This window comes from Scleropages formosus, chromosome 12 (assembly GCF_900964775.1).
Source record: "Scleropages formosus chromosome 12, fSclFor1.1, whole genome shotgun sequence".
In the NCBI taxonomy this organism is placed as follows: domain Eukaryota; kingdom Metazoa; phylum Chordata; class Actinopteri; order Osteoglossiformes; family Osteoglossidae; genus Scleropages; species Scleropages formosus.
In genome coordinates, this window is record NC_041817.1 from 17,670,004 (window position 1) to 17,695,084 (window position 25,081).

At 42.2% G+C, this 25,081-nt stretch overlaps 2 protein-coding genes across 15 annotated transcripts in view; both read right to left on the reverse strand.

Annotated features, from left to right (window-relative positions):
* Positions 1–533: 533 nt before the first annotated feature.
* slc15a1a (solute carrier family 15 member 1a) lies at positions 534–6,734 on the reverse strand. The gene is made up of 21 exons (XM_018729534.2): positions 6,713–6,734; positions 6,472–6,613; positions 6,246–6,365; positions 5,609–5,708; positions 5,413–5,503; positions 5,085–5,162; positions 4,895–4,977; positions 4,525–4,611; positions 4,345–4,434; positions 4,060–4,104; positions 3,931–3,963; positions 3,608–3,696; positions 3,257–3,338; positions 3,022–3,141; positions 2,655–2,792; positions 2,486–2,532; positions 2,008–2,115; positions 1,719–1,824; positions 1,485–1,622; positions 1,095–1,202; positions 534–752 (listed from the first exon to the last, which is right to left on the reverse strand). The coding sequence occupies exons 1-21, from the start codon at positions 6,717–6,719 to the stop codon at positions 534–536; spliced, it is 2,031 nt and encodes a 676-aa protein (XP_018585050.1). The 5' UTR covers positions 6,720–6,734.
* Positions 6,735–11,025: 4,291 nt separating this feature from the next.
* LOC108920678 (dedicator of cytokinesis protein 9-like) overlaps positions 11,026–25,081 on the reverse strand; it is an 83,745-nt gene continuing 69,689 nt past the window's right edge. For 7 of the 14 annotated variants that reach the window (XM_029256940.1, XM_029256937.1, XM_029256935.1 and 4 more), the window contains 17 exons: positions 23,609–23,745; positions 23,308–23,423; positions 22,877–23,014; positions 22,564–22,746; positions 21,914–22,027; positions 21,519–21,734; positions 21,269–21,326; positions 19,625–19,731; positions 18,057–18,179; positions 17,767–17,880; positions 17,359–17,364; positions 15,107–15,253; positions 14,113–14,323; positions 13,011–13,201; positions 12,103–12,203; positions 11,881–12,019; positions 11,026–11,504 (listed from right to left, as the gene is read on the reverse strand). In XM_029256940.1, the coding sequence (XP_029112773.1) occupies positions 11,379–11,504; positions 11,881–12,019; positions 12,103–12,203; positions 13,011–13,201; positions 14,113–14,323; positions 15,107–15,253; positions 17,359–17,364; positions 17,767–17,880; positions 18,057–18,179; positions 19,625–19,731; positions 21,269–21,326; positions 21,519–21,734; positions 21,914–22,027; positions 22,564–22,746; positions 22,877–23,014; positions 23,308–23,423; positions 23,609–23,745 (2,227 nt within the window). In that variant the 3' untranslated portion in view covers positions 11,026–11,378. Of the gene's footprint in view, positions 11,505–11,606; positions 11,615–11,880; positions 12,020–12,102; positions 12,204–13,010; positions 13,202–14,112; positions 14,324–15,106; positions 15,254–17,358; positions 17,365–17,766; positions 17,881–18,056; positions 18,180–19,624; positions 19,732–21,268; positions 21,327–21,518; positions 21,735–21,913; positions 22,028–22,563; positions 22,747–22,876; positions 23,015–23,307; positions 23,424–23,608; positions 23,746–25,081 lie in introns of all 14 variants that reach the window. The other 7 variants (XM_029256946.1, XM_029256943.1, XM_029256942.1 and 4 more) reach the window with 3 other exon arrangements.

Here is a 25,081-nt window from a genome sequence, read left to right on the forward strand (position 1 = left end):
ATTTGCCATTAGAGGGTACAGTGGCGTGGTGGGTTTGGCCAGGTCTCGTGCTCTGGCAGGTCTGGGGTTCGAGTCCTGCTTGAGGTGCCTTGTGTCGGACTAGCATCCCGTCCTGGGTGTATCTCCAGCCTTGCACCCTGTATTGCCAGGTTTGGTTCCGGTTCGCTGCGACCCCCACTTGGGACAAGTGGTTTTAGACTGTGTGTGTGTGTGTGTGTGTGTGTGTGAGTAAAGAATTACAATGTTACAAGTTAACAAAAAAAGGGGAAATCAGGGAGTATGCCAGTCAGTGAAATTAAATTCTAGCCCTCTCCAACAAACAGCAACTGACTCTGAACCCCTGTATTTGTGACACCATTAACTTACTAGTATTCAACAGATGTTTCTTATGCTGTGTCTTGAAGAAAAGCAGCTTAATTATAGATCAGTGACTTTTTATTCACTTGAAGCAAGCACTGAGAGCTGCATATGTTCATATGAACATTCATAACACAGACCTGTCCACAGGTGGGAAAAGGAGACTACTGCAAGGACTATATTTTGGTTTGTTTGGCTTCTTTTGGGTTTTCAGCAGAGTCCTTCCTTTCCATCGGGAAGATGTCCTCCTTCTCTTTCTTATCCTTCTCGTTTTCATCCATTCTGATCTGGGCTTCCATCTCCACGGGATTGTTATAGGTGTAGAAGTAGGCCATGATGGAGAAAATGATGCAAACGGCCACCAGGAGGGAGGCGAAGAGCAGGTACTCCGCCCACTGTTGGACCGAGAACACACACAGGCACACATGGATACAAACAGAAGAAATGTGAATAGCAAAGAAGTCCTTGCTTGAGCTTACGAGTCAGTTTTGAGAATTCAGAAGTATACAAATTAAGTCAAGCTAACGTTGGTTATTCTGAGACGTAAAAACAAACTTCTAGCTACTTTGTCTCAAAAGAAAATATCAGCTTCATTTCTCTGATGCAGGTACAGGTCAGTTTTACCCCTATTTTGGAAAAGAAAGACAAACGTTTTGCAAGGCCACCCAGGAATCTTTGCAGGGACGTGACCGTGAAAGGGAAAAGGTGAGCGGGGCCTCATCCAAGCATGCACTCACCTGCAGTGGAAGTGTGCCTGCTTCAGCCACGATCATCACAATGATGTTACCCACAGCCACGGAGAAGAGCCAGCCTGCCTGAAGCACCGATTTCATATTGCTGGGTGCCTGGGGAACAGCAAGTTGCATTACATGTGGCATATGAGATCAAGTTTGCTTGTTTCGGAATGTATCTTCTTTATAAAATTAAGGGTTTTTAAGAGTTTCGTGTTTATATTGTCATGGGATGTCATACATTGAACTTAATAAAGTCTGAGGATGATGCAACTGAGAAAAAAAGTTTACTGCAAATAATAAGGTACTGTGAAGTGATCAAAAATTCCCTTTGTGGACAGCTGGAGAGAAATAAACCTGGTCTTTGTTTGATCCAGATGCGACACCCTATTGTACCTGTGAGTATGAGAACTCCAACCCCGTGACAGAAAAGACAACCTCGCCCATGGTTATGAGGAAGTACTGTGGGATCTGCCAGGCCATAGGGATGGTACTAGGCTTGATGTCTTCAATCGCGACTATAGACTCCTGACACTGTAGAGTGGATGTAAGCAAAGCCCTCACTTAGTATTATGCCTTGTAAACTGCCTATGAGATAGAATTATTCAAGGATTGTAAAAACAAACTCACATTGCCAGACTTGGAGGATATAAGGAAGGTATAGGAGCTTCCAAAACCAAACTGCGTTGAGTACTTGCACTGACTTCCATTAATGTAGGTAATGACAAATGTGACTCTGTGAAAGTAAAGCAACTTTCTCAATGATTCCATGAAAATCATATTTTATTAAAAGATATAAATACAGTAATATGCTTGAGAAGCATCTACCACTGAGATCAATGGGTTTTGTGGTAAAAGATGGGAGACTCATAGGTGCAATCCGTCTTTAAGTCCAACCATGAGTCGCCTGAGCACTTACGAGGCCTTTGGAAACTGAATGTAGTTGCTGGCACTCGACGGCGTAATGACTCCTAAGTCTTCTGAATCTGCTTTCACGCTGACGTTGGCAGACAAGCCATTGACAAATCTTCTCAGTGTGGGAGCACAAGAGAAATAGAAAGAGGTAAACCCAAAGAATCATCACATTAGCACACTCAAAAAGTATACTGTGGTGCACTGCCTATAAAACTGCGGGAACAACAGTGCCTCACAATGTCTGAAACATGTTCAATGGAACATGGGGGGGTTTTCCAAAATTTTTTGACTGATGGCACATGGAACAAATTTTGTCAAATGGATGATTTACAGTAGCGTGACTGTTCACCCCAAACTCCCACTCATTTTGTATGTTTTAGTTGAATTGTAGAATAATGTCCCCAAGAGCTTAATGGCTTATTGATGAATGTAGTAAATATAATTATTTGAGTAAATGTGGTAGACACAACATAGCAGCAGACCTGATATCATTCTTTGCTAGAGCTGGTTTTTCAGTTAGATCGTCTATCTAGAAAAGAAAATGGGCAGATTCATGTCGTCATTATTCCAAGCAAATAGCACACATTCCTTCATCTTATTTCTGAGTACATCTCCAAGGCCTTAAAACACAGCGAAGGGATCGCAGCTTACCAGATATGAATCTGTGGTGTTAGGAGTTATCAAGAGAGTCTGCCGCAAGCTTTTCTTAAGGTCAAAAGTCACTGGTGGACTGTTGTTAAAAGTGACATTAATCTCCATCGTTTCGTATGTAAGAAAGTCAGGCGTTGCCTGGAAGCAGGAAAAAAAGTGTCAATCTTCTTTACATTAGTAACAGAATGATACGCGCTGTGACCAAGGCCCCTGCCCCTTTGTGGCAATTCTGAGAAGTACATTCATGTAAGGACTGCTACCGTGTTGCTTTCGTAAATATTTCATACTAATATTTTACTACATTTCCCAGTAAAGAATGTTTCTGTATTGTGTTAATGTTTCATATTCAAATTTTCACATTACGTACCTCATATGGCTCAATCCACCCAGAAGAGGACGAATTGAATCCAACTAAAATGGGTTCATTCTTCATGTTCAGGAACTTCACCTGGCTTTCGGAATGTGATGGGAATGTGGGCAGGGTTTTCTGGAAGAAAATGGACACAACTGTTCAGATTCAGAACTGATTAAAATACTGTGGTCTGCACACGCACACACACACACACACAGTGTGTCCAGTATTGCCTTCTCATTTCACTTACGTCAATCTCTGTCTGCAGCACTGCAGCCGCAACGAAGGCCATAGCAGCGAAAAACATGCCAACGGTCATCCTTTTCAGTGGGCTGTAAAGCAGACACACTGAGTCTCTACAACTGCTTTGATCAAAGACGGGTTTAGACGTGACACCTCTGCAACGGTGTCGATCAGAAAGTGATGTAAGAATAGAAAAAAAACACTTTTACAAATCTCACTGATGCATCACAAATACAGGTTATAATGTGATGTTTATAGATTGATGGATTTCTGGGCTCTTGTTAAGAAAACAGCTTCTCTGATGTACTTCTGCTACTGCCTGAAAACAAAATATATTTTTTTCTCGGACTGGACTCACGTGAAGTTCAAGTGACACTTCTTAATGAGGGGATACACCAGACTATCCATAATGGGAACCAGTATAAGAATCAGGATAGGGTTCACCATCTGTCAGAAAAAGAGAAAAGTGCTCATTCGATGTCCATCTATCCAGTTTCAATATCCACATTATCCTGAGCAGGGTTGCGGTGAAACAGAGCCTAACCCGCAAGCATTGGACCCAAAGCTGAAGGAGGGTACACCCTAGATAGGACGTCAGTCTTCATTCGATGCTCATGTTTAAATCGGTCTATTGGAAGTTGAGGCGGAAAATGGAAATCGGGAAGAAGCTTTAGGGCATACCTGCATGTGTTCTGGCTGGATAGTGAGTGTACCCTGGTGAGAAAGAGAGGGGAGTAAGTCATTTGGGAAAAGACAATAGACCACTATGATCAAGCAAAAGGCAGAAAAACAGCTAAATTAAATGCTTACAAAGCTTCCATCCATGGTGGTGGTTTGGAAAGTCCATCGAGAGCCCTGTATAAACAAAGTAGACCTTGTAGGGATCACAGTTTCTTCTAGCATTTTGTTACGTTTCGGTTTCTATTAGATACCTACAGTTCCTAGTCTTGTATGTGATCATGAAAAGTAAACACAAATAAAATTTTAATGAAAAGAACACTTTCAACGTCCTTGAATGTGCTTAAGCTGGCACTATTTGGGTCACATCTCCAGCACAACAAAACCACCTGTAGCAACTTTAAAGGTTCACATCACCTGCTGGTCAAAGAGTGCCCAGAACATCGGCAGTGGGATGTACAGGAAGAGGACCTTCAGTACCATCTTAACCTGAGCGATGAGAAGCTTCTACAGTGGCACAGACACAGGATTGGGGGTGAGTCATCTCCGCAGGTTTATACTGGTTTGTTCAGATACACAGCTGAGAAAGTAACGTACATCATATTTCTCTGTGGCCCAGTCCATCCAGTGCTCCCTTTTGGGGTACTTGCTGCTTCGGTGCTTGAAGCGGTTCTTCAGTGCAAACTGACAAGGAAAACACACAGAAACCAAATCAACTTTTAATGTGATCTTATACCATAATTTCCATTATTGCAGACATAGAGAATAAAACATGAGACTACCATGTCCTAAAACAGATACACACAAGTACTCCATCATTGTGGCTATAAAAATAAAAAAACTACAGTTTAAACTCATAAAACTGCTAAAAATAATAGACACCAGTTATTGGAGAGGAAGGAAGGCAACTGTACTTTTTCATTGTGAAGTTTCCTTTAATATTATGACGTTGTCTGCAGAGACTTACTCCAATGCATTTAAAAACTTGCAGAATGATGTTCCCTTGCGGCTCAGCCTTATAATACATGCTGCTGCCAGCGATGAACACAACTGCACAGAAAAAACAACCGTGTTTGCAATCAGAATGTGATTTTGGGAAAGTGAAATGAGCAATGATTTCTCAAGGTTTTCACTCAAGAGAGCACTAAAGGACTCACTGAGGGCAACAAACATGAGGGCAGCGGGGATTCCAAAGGCCAAGGGGTAGCACTGCTCAGCGGTCCCACACTTCTGGGCTGGAAGCCAAGGGACAGAGGAACATGTGATATACAGTCTGTTCTCCACCAAATCCATCTCCTGTCCTTCAGGAGATTGCCTGCTACACACATTTCTTCTGTGATTACATAACCACTTTGAAATGTATTTACTGCATTTGTGTAACTTGCTAGCCATGTGGTCAGTAAATTCTCGAAAGGATTTCCTTCATGTTGTCAGCTGAGTCCACTCAGAAAGAGAACTGTTCTCTGTGGTATCGTTCTCCCTCACCTTTCATTATGGGAGTGATGAGGGTGGACAGGAGACTCCCTGCATTGATGGACAGGTAGAAGATGGAGAAAAAGGTGCTCCGCTGCTTCTCCTGCAGAAACAAGATACCAGCATCACCTGATGGCTCAATACCGAAAGCGCAAGAAAAGGAACACGTTTGTATTAATGTTTAAAGACACCAAAATATGTTTCTAACCTGGTGGTCCTGAAACTGGTCTCCCCCAAAAGCTGCCACGCAGGGCTTGATCCCACCTGTCCCAAAAGCGATGAGGAAGAGGCCAACCATGGACAGCACGCTGAGGAAGACACCAGTAAACACATTAACAAACAGCCAACATCATACCTCTCACTCTCAGCTTATGTGGTCTGCAGCAGTAATTATGTGGAACAGTAATGCAGGCAGAAAACATTTTAAAAATTGAAAACTCAACCTTTAAAACACATTAGTACTATTTTTTTAATTATGACATTAATCTGACAATGTCACAACATTTAAGATCTGTTGTAGAGAATACAAAGTGGTTATGTGTTAGGCTACAAGTTGTTTCCATAGTTTAAGTATTAATTTTCTTTTCTTTTGAATGGCATGTATATAAATGGAGTGTGGCTTTGGTTTGTTGGTTTGGTGGGTGGGTTGGAGAAGGTAGTTAAGCTTCTTGGTCTCGGCTCATGGAAATGTATGTTGGCTACACTGGATGTTGTTCTCTTTGGCTTCACGTTGTTGGTTGGACTGGGTCTTTGTGTACAGCCATTGAAAAATACGCATGGGGTATAACATCTTGTCTTGTGTATCTTGAATGTATAAAAACTGAGAGATACTTTGAAGAACTCACACATGTATTGTAAGGGTGTCTGGTTTTCCATCGCTGTTCCCATCTGTGATTTCAGTAATGGCACTAATTGCCATGACCACCTGACCGATGGTGTAGACGATGGATAGGTACACAATGGTCCTGTGATGGACAGAAGGTGAAGGATTTACAAAAGAGCACAAGGGGACAGATGTTGTTACTTCACGTTAAGGGCCATCGAAACCCTGGCTTGCGACAATTCCCTCACTTGAACTTCCCCAGCCATGAGTCGGCGATAATGGCCCCCAGAATAGGAGTCAGGTAACACAGGGCTGTAAATGCGTGATAGATGGAGGTGGACAAGTCTTCGTCCCACTTGAGGAAGTTTTTGAAGTATAACGTCAGAACAGCTGATAAGGAAAAGGGATGACAGGGATCAGTCATAATAACGACTCAAAGAGGGAAATATGACTATGCTGGTGTTGCAGATGCTATGTGCTCCTCCTTACCTCGCATGCCATAGTAGGAGAACCGCTCACAGAACTCATTGACAACAATGAAAAAGATGCTGAGGGGATAGCCGAAGCATTCAATCTGAATTAAGCAGAAAGGACATTCATGAGGAATCAAAAAGTGTAATTTATGCAGGATCTCAATAGTGGAATATAGCAATAACGTGTGGTAGGACTGTTTTGAACTACTGCCATTCATATCTGGATGTACTTCATTTCTCTCTACATCTCTGTAACAGAAGTAATTTTCTAGGCATTTCAGCATCTTTACATCATTACAAGCTAAAAAAAGAAGCATTCAAAAGTGTCTGTGTGTGAGTGACACAGAGAGAGTGTGTTCCACTGACGTAAGGATGAGTGACCCATTGTAAGTAGTGTATCTAGCAGTGTAAATCACCTTGGTGAATAAGGTGTGTGGGCTGGTAACACTACATAGTATCCATTGTAAGTCGCGTTGGAGAAAAGCATCTGATAAATAAATAAATGTAAATGTGTCATGGCATTAACAAACAGTCATTGGAGGTAGACCTAAAATTATGCCAAGCAATGGATATTAAAACAAAAATGCTAAAATAAAGTTATGCAAAATTACATTTTTTTAGAAGATTAATGTTATTTAATGATTTATGTTATATGAAATTTATCTTATATGAATATATTGTTTCTTCATGTTTTTTTATTAATAAAAACTGGTATTAAAGCCTGAACAGGAAGCATCCTTTACCTTAGATTTGACTTTCTTAGCACTTTTCTCTTTGTCGTCTGTGAAGGGTAACAGTAATGCCCATTACGTTGAAGAATACACAACACATGCATCCAAAAAAACCCATTTTCTCTGTAAGCATTTTAGCACGAGCACACAAATACAAAATAACAGGCTTGGCTCCTTTAGCAGTTCAGAAATTTATCTGAACAAACAAATCAAATAAACATTCATCCTGGTGCATGAAAAAGATCATTTTTTTTGCTACAGAATAAATCAAAGGCTTTCAGGAAAAGGTGAGTTTCCTACTCACCTGTCATGGTGGCAGCAGGTGGTGACTCTCTTGCTTAGTCCTTTTTTGCTTGATGCTCTCCAGGGAAGAGACTGCAACCACTACCGCGGCCTGATTTTAAAGCTGGGAAGGGCGGTTCTCTTTCAACGTGATTAGATCCTGGCGTTCATCTGTAATATCTTGGTTTATGGCAGCTTGTACCTTATGTACACTAGTGAGGGAAGAGGGTGGTGGTTGGCAGTCCCCCTGAAAAGCAATGACCCCCAGTAAGTAATTACAACCTGAGGGTTTACACTTTGTGGACTCGACTTTGACTTTTTATGGTCTTTAAGGTTGTTTATCTGTTTATGATACAACCACAAAAAAGATCCAATCAGAATTGTTTCTGTGAGCCTGTGATACAATAAGATGTAAGTACAGCCATATTTAAATCCACAATGTTTACTCTGGGTCATTTCGCTGTGAATTTTGCTTAGGATTATAAATACAAAGCAACGAAACATCTGACTGAATAAATTATCACCGTATTTAATTGTGGAATAAGGCTCAGATCTTGTTAGGAAAATTGATGTCTCATCTCTCATCCCTTTAGAGAGACACGCCACTAATCCTTTACCTGCTTCCATAAATGCCCACTTTTATATCGGGGTGGACTTGTGTCAATTTTGTCATGTAAAAGCTTCTGATTAGAAAATAAAATACGGAAGTTTTATAATTAAAGAAGGACTTTCAAAGAGATGGTTGAACACAGTATCCTTAGTGGCTGGAAATAAACACCTCAGCGCTCTGCAAAACAGGTCACATGTTTCATTCAGTATGCAAATTTCATTTTAAAATGACTGATAGCTGGGCACAAGGTTTGATATTTCCTGCTAGAATATTTGTAAAATATACTCTCCCAGTATCCAAATATAAAAAAGTACAGTTTTAGAATATCAAAACATGTTAAAAAGTGTGTGTGTGGCATATATACTGTAAAACACTCATTTTAAAATTTCATTAGTTCCATTAAAAAAAGACTGAACTTAGAGTGCATGAACGGTCTTCTGCTTAGGCAGACCCCACCGAAGCATGCACAGGGATCTGTATAAGTATAAATAATCTTCTAAAAAGCTCAGATGATCAAAGAGCCTGAATTGGGCATTTTGGGACTGCAAATAGCATTGGTTAGTTTCCCTCAGCCATATCAGCTGCTTAAAAGTCCTTGCTGAGCTTCTTTCAGTTGACATCAGCTGGTCGTCATTAATCTGTTGAGATAGAGACAGGCAGCAGAGAGCTGTCTACTAAGGTCCTTCCTGCCTCTTGCTCAGAAATCATCCTTCACCAGCTCACTTCTGATGAAACGTCACAAGATTAATGAGACATGGCTGAGACCACGGAGATGTGTGAATGGAGGGAGGCTGGCGTGCCATGCAGTACTTGACATCAAGGCTTGTAGTTGCATTTGAAATTTTTGTTTTCCTAATGACAGTTGATTGCTCATTGTGCAAAGTTTAGTGTACAAATTGTATGCGGTAAAAAGTCTGAATTCTCAGTACGTGTGCTCGTTAGGACAGGAAAGCATGGCTTGCTCACGTTATCATACAGTCTTCTGGCAGAGAAGCAGACAGTCCTGTTAGATTCATAACAAGTAGCAGACAAATAACAAAGAAGATGTGAATTTACCCACCATGCATTCAAAGCCTCAGACTCCAACGGACAGGTATTCTGCACCATGGTAATCTATCTCTATCTGGTACCTGCTTTCAGAGCAACTTTCTGGATCTTTCCGTTATGTCAAGCAACCTCAATGAACCTAAATGTTCCAGAAGTCAGGAATGAGGAAATAAAAGCATTTCCCACTTGTTACACCAAAAACATCAGGCAATTCCTACAACGTTGCTTTGAAGTATGCTTTTTGTACAGTGTGAAATATGCTTCTCAAGGTTGACAACTCAGTAGACATTAGTAAAATATAAAATCTGATGTATGGTCTACTGGAATGGTAAAGGGTAGATGTGAATCCATGAAGATCATCTGTATGAAGGCATTTACTGGGGCAGTCGGAAGTTTGTGGCCGTTACTGCATTGCGTGTGGAACTCATTAGATAAGACAAAACCGCTGGAGATGAGACTCCATATCACACACCAATGGTCCTCTCAATTGTCCAATCAGGAAAGCCCATACAGACACAGTGGAAGGTAAGTGTGAATAAGCCAATCAGAGGACAGAAGACTTGAGATATTTACATTGGGATTTATTAGCTTTTCTCCAAAGCCTGTGGTCCCTTCAGCAACGTTTTTTTAAAGGCTTCCCAACAAAAATGGTTTTTCTTATGCATCTGAAATGCATGTTTGAAATAATTATTATGAACTGATTAGTTTTTTCTCAGGTAACTTATCTAAATATTAAAAATGTTCATACTGAATTTAACATACATAGTCATAGCAGCAGAAATACTGAAATGAAGCTTGTATGCTACAAGATGCACACATAAATGCATATTTTTGGAAAAAATAAAACCAACAAGCAGGTGACTCACAAGTTAAAGGTTTGTAGAGAAATCAGTGACTTTAATGAAAAGTGGCATTAGGGGATATTTCCTTTTGAAATACAGCAGAACACTGAGTTGCTGTTAAAAATTTAAAAAAACCATAAAACTGCCCGAATATAAAAGGATTTTTTTTTATTAACAAACAAACAACATGGTGAAAGCTTTATTCAACATCTATTCCTCCACAGTATGTTACTGGTTCCATACTCCATTGCTTTGGCATGAAGGATGAAACTATTTTTTTTTTTTTTTTTTTACAGTGTATGAACTGAACATAGCAGGACACCTTGCAGGAGACAAAATATTGCACTGCTTTTATGTACAAGATTAACCACCGTGGAATACATCTTAGACGTGTCCTTATATGTACTCTTTTAAAAATGTTCACAATCCCAGTTGCCGAGGTGTTGTAAGCAAAGAGCTAAAGCTTCACTGGGTATGCAGATTTCGTAAAACAAGTGAAATACAGTCTGTCTCCATGTATGCAGTGTGCAACAAGTATTGTTCATTTAACACACCTTAAGGAGTGGATGTCCTCCATCCAAAGGCAATATTTATAATACAGTATAATGCTGTATATACAAAAGTTTTGACAAAAATTTAAAACCTGAAAATAATAATAGCAATAATAATCAAAATAACAATAAAAACAAAATCAATGAAAAAAGGACATATAGACCCAGGAGACAGATTACTTGTACATGTATTAAATGTTCTTACTCACATAAAAATATGGACAAGAATGTCTCCAAAGGAAAAACAACATAAAGTGTCCAATTGGTCAGGAAAGGGAATTCACACATTATCAACTGGCTACTTTTCAGTTGTCCATTGTTTTGTGTTTATTCTTTCTCTCTGCTTCTTAACATTTCTTTTTGGGCAAAGGCATTTTTGTCCAAGGAAAGGGTCACCAGAAAATATAAGGCCATTAAACTGGTCAAGAGGCCAAGTTGTTGGACACCTTCCTAGGTTCCCATGGATGAGATGGCCACTTTGCATGTCAGCCTGGAAGCAAACCTGAGACAAAAGAGGGGAAGGGCTGACGAACTGTGGGGGTGGGGTGTGGACTGGGAGCACCTGGTCTTTTCTGGCGCATATGGGTTGGGGGTCAGGGTGGAGCGGGTGTAGTCTGCCTCATACCACGGAGGAAGAACTGGGCACACCCTGAATAGTCGCACTAGTGGGCGTCCCGCTGATGGCATTGAAGATATGCAGCGAGTCTGGCAAGGTGGTCCTTATACTGTCCTCCACTGTGCTGATCTGCAAGGACACACAAAACCACTGAGCAAGAAGTGGCTACAGCCTCCACTCATATACTTTTACATCGCTGACCTTAAGAGGAACATGAATGGTCAATATTACCATCCAATCTGCTCATGGCAGCACAAAGAGAAGGGAAACAAGAGGGTTAGCTTCAAATGAGTTCAAATTAAATTTAATGGGAAGAACACTATCATACTTTACCTAATGAATGTTTCACAGTAAGACTAAGATCCAAAATACAGTTCAACACCTGCACAGTGCAAAGATTTAAATTTAATTCAAATTATTTAAATTATTTAAACTTATTGTTCAGAGTATCAATAAATAATTAAAGCCCACTGGTCATCCCAATAGCAAAGAACAAGAGGCCCACCGATTCGTGCATGATGGTGGACAGCTCCCTTATCAGGTCCCGGTAGTTGGCCTTCATTTCATCGTGGTACTCCTGTTGGTCCTCCTTTATTAGCCGCTCATTGATGGACAGGCCTTGGCCACAGGCCTCCACAAATTGCCTGTTTGCAAAACCAACCACAAATTTCTGAATAGACACCCAATCTCATCCAAAGTGAGACAGCTATTGCTCTGCAGATCTCACCTGAACACATCCTTTAGCTGTCTGACCTTGCTGTCAGGGTACTTATGACTGCTAGCGTCATCTAGGAACGCTCTGGCGTAAGCAAGTGGCCCAGCATTTACCTGGAGGGTGGAGAGAGGATCAAGAGATTGGTAAATGCAGTGAGAGAGTGGACAGTCTTCAGTTCAGTTGTGTTTAGTGAAAGACTAATGTCCATCTAGCAAAAGACAGAATCAGTTCAATCACCAGTGATGCTGGTGACACAATTAATGCAGTTATTGAACACAACTTGCATACCTGACAATTTGACATTCTGCTCATTTATACAACTGGATATTCAACTGAAATGTCAAAAATACAGCCATGGGGTTAGCTTTATTATTCTGCTTTATTTAAGTGACATCATTTTTCAAGGTATCTTACAATGTAGATAGTAAAATTTACAATGATTTACTCATTTATAGAGCATTGTTTTCTTACTATATCAATTGAAAGTAAGTACCTTGATCAAGGGCACTACAGCAGGAGTGTCATTTGAGAAAGAAAGATTGATTTTACAAGGCCAAAAAAAAAAAAAAAATCACACTATCCACAGCTGGAAGCTGGAGGCTACTTTTCTTAAGTAAAAGGCTCTCATTTGTATTGAGGCACTAAAGATTATATATATAGGGCTCTTGGATCCTTCTTAGAAATTGACTTGTATCACCAAATTGTGTATTATTGTATAAAGACACAGTGCTATAATCATCAAAATATTTTAAAAATTTTAAGGCTGCAAGACTGAAAAATGAGCCAGTTGAATATCTATTTTGTGTTTCAATGACTGGATCAGAGTGCTACCAGTTGATAATCAAATATGATGTTGTTTTGACAGCACGGACAAGTTAAGCTATGCATTAATTGCACATACAGTACTGCTGACGGCGCACCTGGACGCTGATGCTGCCCTGCAGTTTGAGCTGAAGGCGGATCATGTCGACATCACTGACTGAGCAGAGTTCCCGCAGCTCGGCCACCTTGCGGCTCATCTCATCGATGGCCACCTCGATGGGGCTCAGGTCTGTGTGGTGCTGATACATGACCGCAATGCGCTTCTTCACATAGGGGAAACAGTGTGTGGCTAAAGACGACAGGAGAGAGAGATGCCGGTCCTCAGCCCACACACTGATTCAGACTTACATCTGCAGTTCACCCCACTTCTTGCTTTTAACACAGTCAACTGACAAAGCTTAGTTCACCCCTTCATAGAGAGGGACAGATGTTATGATTACTTGCTGGACACCTCTGTACAACAATCTACAATGTGATGTTGGTTTACGAAGCCACTCATAATAATCTACCCATTTGTACTGGGTTATAGTGGCAGTAATTTTTACTAAAGTAATTCAGGGTAACTGGCTTGCTCAAGGCTATTGCAGCGTGGGCATTGGGAGTAGTCCAATACTTGTCCTATTGTGGGGAGTTGATTTTATGAGCTTTTTCCATCTAAGTCATAAAGAATTGGACTAATGAATTTAAGTACATTAAATTTGGTAGTATGGCTCTTAACTATACATAAAGAGCAATAAAACCTGCACACATACCAATCCAGCAAGAAAAAGTTTTGTCTAATAAATCCATGACAAACTAGGATCACAGGCAGAGAGCTGTGGGATTTGCAGGCATGTCAATGAAAAGGTGTGATTGAAGCATTTTTTAAGCAACAGTCCCTTTGTCCTCTATAATCAGTCCAGCTATTATCACTTAATGAAGATAAAAGCTGTACTTTGGGTTCTTTAAGATAACACAACAATAACAAAGGTCAGACACAATCAGACAGAGAAAGGACACGTGACTACATACCAGTTAATACCTTTAAAAAGCAATTTCTGGAAAGCTGACTCTAAGTCGTTCTAGTGTGTGTCGAAGTCAAAAATTTAAGCACATGTAAGCATGTGTCAGGATCTTTGCGTTCCCTTGGTGTGTGTGGCCAGTACTTAGGGACAATGGGTTATATCTGTGATGAGGGTTTGAGAGTGAGGAGACACCTACTCGTGAGAACGGTCCTGCGCTTGCACTGCTCGTCCACCCAGCCTTGCTTCTTGCCTGAAACCGTGAAGGGCATCTCGAATACAAAGCGTCGGATATTGTGGCTCCGCTCAAAGTCTGTCAGCCTGTCGGCCAGTTCCTTCTCTTCCAGGTATGGTGTCACATGGGTCACCTGAATGTATGCGTACTTCGAGTCCAGATCTTTTGGATTGATCTGTACAGAAGAATGACCACAAGCTAAATTAAAACCACACTAATACTTAATCTACAGCAGTAAGACATTTAATTTAAAAGCCAAAATCAAAAACATTTTATAAACCCTAACGAGGAAGACTAAACAAAAAAGAAACAATGACAATATGCTATTTTTTATTAATTTTCACACTCGACGGGTAATTGCTGCGGTGTCAAAATTGGGAAAAGTTGCAGCCCTTCCTAAATAATAAACTGTAATGGCGAAGCCTGTAACACAACAGTTGTTCTGCACTGAGGAAGAGGAACTGAATACAGTATCCTTGAACTGTGTCTGGCAGACACCCAAGGACATGGCTCAGACCCATGATTTACACCCTACAGGTTGGAGAATCTATGGAAAGCGACACACACACACACACACACACACACACACACACACACACCCAGAGATATTTTCTGGAGCTACCTTTACTTTGAAAGATACACTAACCAAACCACAGTATCTGTGAGCTCTGTTTATGTGTATTTTGACGTCAAGGACACAACCTCACATTGCTTCTCAGACACAGACAGGTACTTCTGCACGTTTCAGCAAAAGACAGCTCTTGATAAGGATGTCTCCATATAAATAAAGACTGATAATAATCTTAGCTTTTAATTTATTCATTAGATATTAATAAAGAAATGTAAATATAGGTAAATATACTCCCACCCGTATCAAGTGTTTACAAGTGATAGGGCCTGCAGAAAAGCAGCTGGCAAACTGTGAGAGCTCTGCATTGAGACACGGAGAAACTCTTACCCGGCCAGAGTCCTGGATCATCTTCACGTTTTCTGGACCAAACTTGTCAGAGTATAGCTTGAGCAGCCTCTGGGAGATCTCGGAGAGAGGCGTGAACTTGGGCTCCTTGTAGATGTACTCCTTACCATCCTCATCCTCAAAGAAGCCCTGGATGATCAGTCAACACGTGTTTCGGTTATGGAAGCTCTCAGCCCGGAGATGTGCTTCATGTTTTTAAATTCGGCGGAAGAGGGACTGTGTGACGGAGGACATGACGGTGGCTGCGAAACACCAGTGCCCATGAGTATGCGATGTTATTGGGATCCTTCACTTAAGTCCACGCACTGAGACCACTCTCTTTTCCACAATAGCGATGGGTGAACAACTAATATCTCATATGACTGTAAGATGTGTGTATTAATGAATATCTGTGTATGTGTACTTGTATGGCAACCTCCCTGTACAGATGTTTGTATATACACAGTGTTTGTGTGTATGACAACTCCTGTGTGTACTTGATTTATGTGTTTTTGTGTCTACATGAATATGTTTTTTTTTGTATACAGGATTTTTTGTGTGTGTGTGTGTGTGTGTGTGTGTGTGTGTGTGTGTGTGAGACTGCCTGTGTGGAGCAGCATGGTACATCTAGGCTGTTTAGGCACAAGTTCAAATCCAGATCAGTCTGTATGGGGTCTGTATGCTCCCCCTGTGTTTGTGTGGGTCTCCTCCAGGTGCTCTGGTTTCCTCCCACAGTCCAAAGACACATGAGTCACGGGTCAACTAGTGACTATAAATTGCTCTTCGTGTGTGCGTATTTGGCTGCCCTGTGATGGACTAGACCGCAAACCTGATTTGGCCAAGCGGTCACATAAACTAAGTGACTGCATATGTATGTCTGTTGGGAGGATTTATGAAGAGATTGCATTAAAAAGGAACAGTCATATAACACACACAGCAAGACCAACCAAACACAATAAAACACCATCAAAGCATTTCCAAAGGCTCCCGGAGAATCGCACGTTAACAATTAAAAAACACACACAGGCTGGTCACACACCATCAGTACCACTAAATGACTCAAAACAGAAAATACAAACCAGAGCATAGGAAACACTTTATGTTTAAGTTGGACCTTAAACATAAAAGTCAAGCAAATGAGTAGAAATGAACTTCACCCAAAATTAAACTTTGGAATGAGAGGCAGAACAATTCTGACATTACGGTTTCACAGCAAGAACCCTTGGGAGCCATTTCTGTACGAAGAGGCTGTTGATATCACGCTGCTCACATACGTGACATCAAGTCATTGTCTCCTCTGTATGATCAGGTCTCCAAGCAAACCTGATATAAACACCAGCAAAAGAGCCGAAGTGAACGAACTCCTTGCCTGCCTCCTAGTACAGAAAGACAGAGTCAGACTCATCTCTACAGTGGCAGAGCGTGTGCGAGTAAACATTCTGTGCTCCACAGTGGTGAAGATTTTTGCATCCTCCATTTCAAGCACATTTAAACGCAACCCGGACACAACGAAGCACACTGAGGATGTAGAGATGATGCGGTGCTGCTTCAGCAAACATCCAAGTGAGCGCAGTTGTTGGTGGCTCAACCATAAACAGGGACGGACACTCAGCGTTGCTGAAATGGGCGGGTAATGGGAAGGATGTGGCACTGGCTACATGAATGCTGGGCCTGTCACAAACCAAGTCTAACGCACTGCATTTACTGCATCATTTACCTCCGCATCTGTCTCTGTGTCTGTAAACTGGTACTGCTACAGGTCATAAAGCCATTAAAAAAAAAAAACAAAACAATGGTTATTCTAGTATCTCCCATGAGACATCAACTTAGCACATTATTTTGAGAATGGACATTTTCAGAGGCCACAGGAAGACACCATGACAACCAGACTCATACGATTCTGCTGCGACAGATCTCAAAACCGTTTTAGCTCGTTTCATGTTGAACAGGCAGACCAGACACAACACAATGTTACAACAGAGCGTTCCAGCAAAAACAAGTGGCATAGAGGAGGGACAGCACATAAAGACCAGATGAGGTTTATGGTGAGTAAGTCCAGCTCAGTGTTGTGTCAGCTTCATGCACTGCTGAAGAACAACTCACAAGCTTCAATGGCCACTCTTAGGTGAGAGCAAAGGAACTCCAAGCGCTACGCTACGTTTGAAGAGGCATTATGACTTGGAAGGTGAAGAACAAGTGGCACTTAGCAGCTGAAACTGCTGGGAACGGCCAGCAGAGCCTAGCGCGCAACTTACCGCTGCCTTTAACAGGAAGAAAGAAAAGCAGAAAGACTTGGTTAGGACAGAGGTCTCTTGCACACATATGCGATTCATGCTTTTAATAATACATTTATTCACTCAGCAGACGCTTTTCCCCAAAGCGACGTACACCTCAGAGAAATAATAAAGAACTAATTAGGGCAGCACCCATACCTAACAGACGCCCTGTAGCATAACTCTTTTTTTTTTTGTAGAAATTTTAAGTGATGGGCTCATCATCCTCATCACGGACACTATGCAAGATTTTAATCGATGCTTCCGATTTGACAAAAATATCGGGGGCTGAAATCAAGATCACTTGGATGGGATTTGAGAAAGTCAGATGGGCTGCGGTGTAATTAACTGGGGTGTTCTCTGACAGGCTTTTCCGAGTAACCTCCTCACCTGGCCGAAGAACGCAACTCTAAAGAAGGTCCCCAGGAGCCGTTTTCCTGTGTGCATCACCTCCGTCACCTTACTGTAGGCTCGATGCAGCGTGTCGTAGAGGTGGGCTAGTTTCTGCGCAGCACACACAAGAAAGATGAAAAGCGTGTTATTTACTCATCTCGTCCAGAGCCTCCTGGTTAGTGCTTTCCCCAAAGGGTTGCAATCTGCCCTTGCACAGCAGTTTGGCCTCCATGCAATCCTCTACAATGCAAAGACACTGTCCTTGTTGGCAGACCATGCCGCGGTACCTCAAAGTCCCTGCGCTTCTCGTAGATGGGAATAATGAGCTTGTAGATGTCAGAGATGAGCTCATAACGCTCTGCTTTCCACAGGCCATCTGCGCACTCTTCCAGCAGCTCCATCAGCACATCCTGTTGGCGCAATGAACACCATTATGTACTGTGGCCACCCCAAGGCCTTCTGCATGTGGCCCCCCCCCAACTCAAATACATACTGTAAACATACAGTGGGTGAAAAATTTTGGACTCCACAAAACATATTTTCGCCAGCTCTTCTGAATGGTGATAAATGTTTGACAGCTGATGCCCAATGAACACTTTAAATTATAGGCCGACAACTTTATCGTACAAAACTATCCAGAAGAGCGTGTGCCGTGGCAGAAAGGGATTATGGATGTGCAACCGCTAACATAAGGGTTAGAATCCCAGCGAAACCACCACTGTGACACCTTTCAGCGAGATATTTAATAGACTTCATTGGGCGTGACCTAAACGTGACCTATTATGAGTGAAGGGACGAACTAAAAAAGTAAAAAATAGAATACGGTTTCAATAAAAGGGAATAAATTCTTGAATTTTGCAAATTCAAACTCAGAAATGACATAGGCTATAGAAGCTGTAAAATGTACACTAACTCATAGCATTACTAAATAACAAGAGTCATAAAATTCCCATATTTCAAAGCACCACAAAGCTGCATTTTCTTTGATATTTTCATGAATTCATCCATCGAAATGCTTTTATGAGCTGGGGTAATACTCCGAGGTAATTTGGTATTTTCCATGGTGACCAGTCAGGACATTCTGATTTCACTGTCTCCTTATAACCCTGTTATAAAACTGCACTAGAAACTGTTCTGAAGAACAGTGTCCGCTGTAATCGAGACACATGCGTGAAAACAGCTGCATGAAAACAATAAATACAAACGGACCGTTTATGTATATGCATTTGACATCTGAGAGTTAGCAAGAAATCTTCAAAACTGGACCCACGTCAGGCCTCAGCCGGTGGGGAGTTTAACCCCAATCAGATGTTCAAAGTCCTCCAGTGACAGACAGGAAATGCATCGCTTCCCCGTGTGATGCGGACAGGGACCCGACTTTCCCTTATAGATGCGCCTGTGTCCTTTCTGGGTTTTACTAGCAAGGGTTTCAGCTGATGGAACTGTATGGATGCAGGGTAGCTCTGCAGATAAGAACACCTAGAGACACCTGCCTGGGTCAAAAGTGCAAACCTGTGCACATGAGGTAGCTGACTGAGCAACTGCGATAAGGGCATACTAGGAACGTGTTTATAACCACATTGTGATCATCACATCTTCCCCACTCCCAGTTATTAGTAACAAATGCTTACACTGTGATTTTTTCACCTCACAGTTACATAAGAGTGTCGTAAAATGAATTCTAATCTGAAAAGAACTCACTTCAAGAGCAATTTTGTTAAGGAGCAATGATAATCGTTATATGATAAACTGCAGTATGGTAGTTGTACTGTAAAGCCACCGGAGCGGGCTTGAAAATGACTAGGGCATCAGCGCACCCCTGGTAAGAGCAGTAACGCTTCTCTCCGCTTCTCACCTCATTGAAATGCACATCCTGCATGCCCACGTCCTCCATCATGGACACTTCCTCGTCAATGTTGGGTGTGATCACCCGGAATGCCGAACAGCCCTGCTTGAACATGCCTGCAACACGAGGGCAACAGTGCTGCAACGTTGGGGCAATTGCAAGAAAGGGATCAAATAATTACAAAAAACCGTATCAACAAAAGACCGAATTAACTGGAAGTAATGAAAAATAAAATGGACACTTTTTTAAAACAGCAAATTATTTAAATGGAAAATAAGAAAATTGTCATTAAAATGTAATGTTTATCTTACAGCTGAATCTGGACAGAATATTGCGTCTGCCATTGTTCCCCGTAAAATTTCATGTTATTTTTACACCAGGTCTTCTTTTTAAATTAATTGCTTTATGATAAAGATGCGGTCAACAACTTTTTCACATCAAAATTTGAGGCAATTACAGCCTCTTTAGAACAACACTAAGCTTGCAGTGCAGGCAGTCTGCCATAGTCTGCCGTAGTCTGGCTTGTGCTGGCATTTAAAAACAAATCTGTGGGTTGTGAACACATACTGACACACACCATTAAACAGGTCTGGGGTCACACATGTTTTGTTTTACTCTGTAATACTTTGTACTTTCCCAGGAAGGTACATGAATTGCTGTACACAAATAAGGCTGCACAAGACCTGGGTTCAAGAGTCTCTCAACAGCTTCATTGAATAAAGGTACCTATCAAAGTTCAGCTTTTGCCAAGTCAAGTTACTATTGACACCGCTGCCATAAAAACCTCCTGCAATGCCCATCTGATGACAGCAGAGATAGAGCTTATCACAGGAATGCTGTGCTTCCAGCACATCAGTAGCAAGAGATGCACCCTTGAACCCCTGCTGATACTCCACAAGGCTTCTGATAAGTACACAGGGATGCATGGTGCACAGGTAGCTGAGCTGCTGAGGTATGCACACTAACCCCTCCTCTGTCATGTTTTTTAATTCATAAATTCATTGAAGAACAGAAAAATGTTTGCTTATGAGGAACCAAGCAGCAGACATGCAATCATTTTTAATTAAGTCAATAGAGTGCAAACAGGAAAAATGCAGGATTACAATGTGAGGAGAATCTACTACAGTGACACCTAGTGGAGACAAGCTGCATAACTTCCTTCCAATTATGATTTTGCTACACTGCACTTTGAGCAATTCACATTTAGTGCAAGTTTTTCTGCAAAGCTACTGACCATGTTAATGCACCTACAATTATTCATCCATTTATACAGCTAGGTAATTTTACTGGAGCAATTTAGGGTAAGTACCTTGCTCAGGGGTACTACAGCTGGATGTAGGGCTCAAACCTGGGACCTTTAGGTCCAAAGGCAGCAGCTCTAACCACTATACTACCAGCTGGCAATAGATACTGCACATATGTACCAGTACTGTACAGCACTTGCACCAAAACACACAGTGTCTAACTTCTAAGAAAATAAGCATACGTTAAATGGTTTAGTTCAGTCTTTGGGGGGGGGGGGGGGGGGGGGAGAAAACAAGACAAATATGTTTGGCAGACACTTATTGCAAATCAGACCTAGATATGTTAAGTTTAAAAGATAAAACTTTTTTGTTTTTCCTCAAACGAATGAATCAGAAAAGAGAAAAGTACCTTTTCTCCGCAGGTATTCTGCCACCAGAGCCGCCACATGGACATAGCACATTGCTGCCTGCAGACACCAGGGAGAGGGAGCGAGACTTACCACGGAACCACTAGTTTCTTCCTAGATGCAGAGATTTTAAACCCCTGACCTCCTAAACCCTTGACCCCTAAGCTCCTCAACCCCCTGATCTAAGCCCTTGACCTGGCTCCTTATGCCTTTACCCCATGATCCCCTGGTTCTTTAACCTCTGTTACTGACCTCAGAAAGGTCACCATTCTTAACGTGGATGCGTGCCATACTGTCCAGCCAAGTCTTGCGGAGCTCTGGTGTACTGGCATAGGACTTGGCCAGGCTGTACTGCAGGTCCACTAGCATCTCTGGATCCCGCTCATGCTCCTTCATTTGTGCCGTGGCCATCAGCACTGTGCGGATGCGCTTGGTCAGGTCTTTCACCTCCGATGGGAAGGCTGTGTTCTGTTGCGAGATTTTGTATTCTAAAACTTGCAACCATATCAATCCCGTTAACCGTACTTAGCAGGAGGCAGCAGTCACTTAGAATATTTTATTTTTTTGCTTTTACAATAAAATTGCAGCATTTTTACTGTAAACAATTTGGTCTGAATTTTTGCAGCTGTACTTAAGATTCCACTGACCTTGATGTTCTTGTCACTGTTGGCACAGCTGTTGATGATGGACAGAGACTGCTGAAACCTGGTTCCTCCAATCCCAATGACATCTGCAATCAGCTGACTGACTGCAATCACCACCTGTTTTGAAGACAGGCTTTTACATCACTAACAACTACTGAAATAACCGCTGTCAGATTGTCAGACTTTCTGAGACAGTCAGAATTAGGCACCCTAACTAGAGCGATTGGATGTTATAAGTTCTAATCTGAAAAAGTGGCCGCTGCATGTAGTAAACTTCAGTTATCAATGTAGTTGGTCAAACTTCAATATGAAGTTTGATGTGCTAAAATTCACACCCTGGATGGGAGGCCAGTCTGTCACAGGGCAATCATACACATACATTTGCTAAGGGCAATTTTGAGTCACCAATTGACCTGAAACACACATCTTTGGACTGTGGGAGGAAACCCACGCTAACGTGGTGAGAATATGCAATCGCGGCAGAGAGAGAGAGAGAGAGCTGGAATCAAACCAAGGTCCAAACTCACAGCCCAGGAGCAATGAGGTACCAGCACTTCTCACTGTGCCACCATGATGACTAGGGAAGATGATGTTCAAACTAATTTTGTTCATTAGCATCGAACAGAGATGCAGTTTCCCTCACCATCCCATACCTGCAAGTGTGTGCGGACGAAGGACTTGCGGCCTGTGTACTCAAAGTTGCTCTTCATGAGGAAGTAGACAAGGTGTGCTGCATCACTGCGAATGGTGCTCAGCTTTGAGTTACAGCACTTGAGGATCTCATAGCAGAAGGATGCGCACATGTCAGCACGGCCCTCAAAGAACGTGCTGGGGAACTGGTGGGGATGTCATTGTCGAAACTGTCATCAACATCACCGTTACCATCATCCTTGTCACTATCAACATTGTCATTAACATCATCATCATTGTCACCATCAATATCATCTTTGTCATCCATGGCCTCACCTTATATATGAATGTGCGCAGAGCAGTGAAGACTTGCCGGAGGGCAGTCTCTGACTGGTTGATCTTCAGGAAACACAGGTGCACCTCAAACACCTTCTTCATCAGAGGGTTGTGACCATGGTCTGAGCATAGCTGGGTCTGTGAAGAGCCCGAGTGTGAGGGCACATTTACACACTGCACAGTGAGCCATCACAAAAACAAACTTACAAATGACACTGTATTGGAATTTTGGAACTTACTGATTGAAAATCAGAATCAATCAAATAATTCAAAATGATTATTACCATTTTTTTAGTCTCATCAGTTACACATGGACGTACGCTTGCAGTTCTGAGTGTACTGTATATGTTTTTTCTTATTTTTAAGTAAGTCAGAGAAATGCTAGTTCCTAATTGAGCTCCTGGTGAGAGAGCCCAGGTCAGGCGGCACACCTTGAAACCTGTGATGAAGATACTCAGCGTGTCCAGGACTGTCAGACACACTTCGGTGGCAATGTTGGCCTCCAGCAATGACTGGTTCAGGACGTCGGCATCAGAGTGGCTGTAACCTGTGATGGAAACCAGTCTCACAGAGTTATGAATCTGGCTGCTCAACAGGACATAATTTTACCCTTTGCATGCTGACTGAGCAGACACTCAAAGAAAGCAGGACAGATGATGGTGAACTACAGGAACATAAAAAGGATGCAGTGAGGAGGACGGTGAGGAAGAGTGCAATGGACCAGGGACTCACTGTGGCTGAAGGTGTAGGAATTGTCCAGGCTGCTGAGCTGTTGCAGGCGGGCATGCATCATTCCTGCCCTGTTGCGAGACACAGGCAGAGTCTGAGACTTGCGCTCGTGTGCCACTAGACCTGGCCCTTCCTGGTTCCTGGGGAAGAAAAAGGATCCAGGGCACAAGTCAGTAAAGACCAACGGACAGCCCGGGTTTAGCAAACAACTGAGGTTGCAAAACAGTGGTCACTGCAAGAAGCAAAGCCTCACACGAATAACACAGAAGCTTGCACAAAGTGTGTTCCCAGGGAGGGACTTCAAACAATGGGAGTGTGAGTTCCCCCATCACTAGTTAGCCTCCTTATCTTTCCTGTGGGGATCACCCTGATGCAAACTGGTGTAGGATTAGGCACACTCAGGCATTATCACGCTTATCATGCAGCGGTCTGGAGATGGACATTTCACACATGGGCAATGGGCTGAAATCAACATCGTCAGCAGTTAGACACAGCATGAGACGGGCACACGAAAATAAGAACGTTACATAAGAAATGGACAGACACATGCAGCTAGTTCACATACATGACCCATGGTAACGGTTTAATGCCTCAAAAGGAAAATTCGGGAACAGGGGTTGGATAGGGTCAGTGCCTCACAGCATTTTGGGTCAGGATCAGGAACTTCGAGAGGCTTACCCAAGCAGGAGAGTTCGGGAACCGTGCTGTTTACTACATTTAAACTTGTCAGCATTTACGTGCAAAAGACAGAAAGAAGTGAAGGTGGGTTAAAGAGGCAGAAGAATCCTACACTCAGCAGTGTTCCAGTGACACTGTGTACAGGCAGTCCCCGGGTTACGAACGTCCGACTTACGTACAACCCGTAGTTACGATCCACCCCCATTTAGAGAAAGAAAAAAAAAAAAAAAAAAAATTACTAGGAAGGTGATCAGGAATCGTGGATATTCTGATAAAGTTTTATGCAGCTACTCATGTGATGAACATTGGTTCATACGGTGGAAAGAAAACTGACTGCTCTTAAGAATCACGCATCTGCATCTATGTCTCTCTTCCTGTTAATGTAATGAACACACTGTGTTTCTATGAGATGCATGTCGCTTTGGAGAAAAGTATCTGCTAAATGAATAAATGTAAAGCCTATTTTATTAAAAATTCAAATTTCCTTCCGTGGTTTGTAAGAACAAATGGGCGCTACTTTGCGAAACCGCATCAAAAAAATTGCGCATCTACAGCGCTTTGTCGGCTTGTGGGTGTGTGACCCCGAGGTAGGACAAGGACTTGGTTCTTTTCAGTTGGACTGTCACGCCTACAACCTCACCTGCCCGAAATCAGAGCAGAGGGGTATAAAGAAGTCGCACCTGCACACCCTGGTTGCAGAATCTCAGTTGAGAAACTCATCTCTCCAACGCTCTCGAGTGAACCCACAACCTACCCGTCCTTCCAAATCCCTCGTTCTCCTCAATCCCTCGTTCCCGC

Bases quoted from the DNA above. Each gene is read 5' to 3' on its own strand.
- slc15a1a (XM_018729534.2), bottom strand. The intron at 5,504-5,608 runs GTTAGAAACATA...TTGTTTCTGCAG, and splicing joins ACCAGTTTCAGGACCACCAG to GAGAAGCAGCGGAGCACCTT. The intron at 2,533-2,654 runs GTAAGCTGCGAT...TTTCTTTTCTAG, and splicing joins ACACCACAGATTCATATCTG to ATAGACGATCTAACTGAAAA.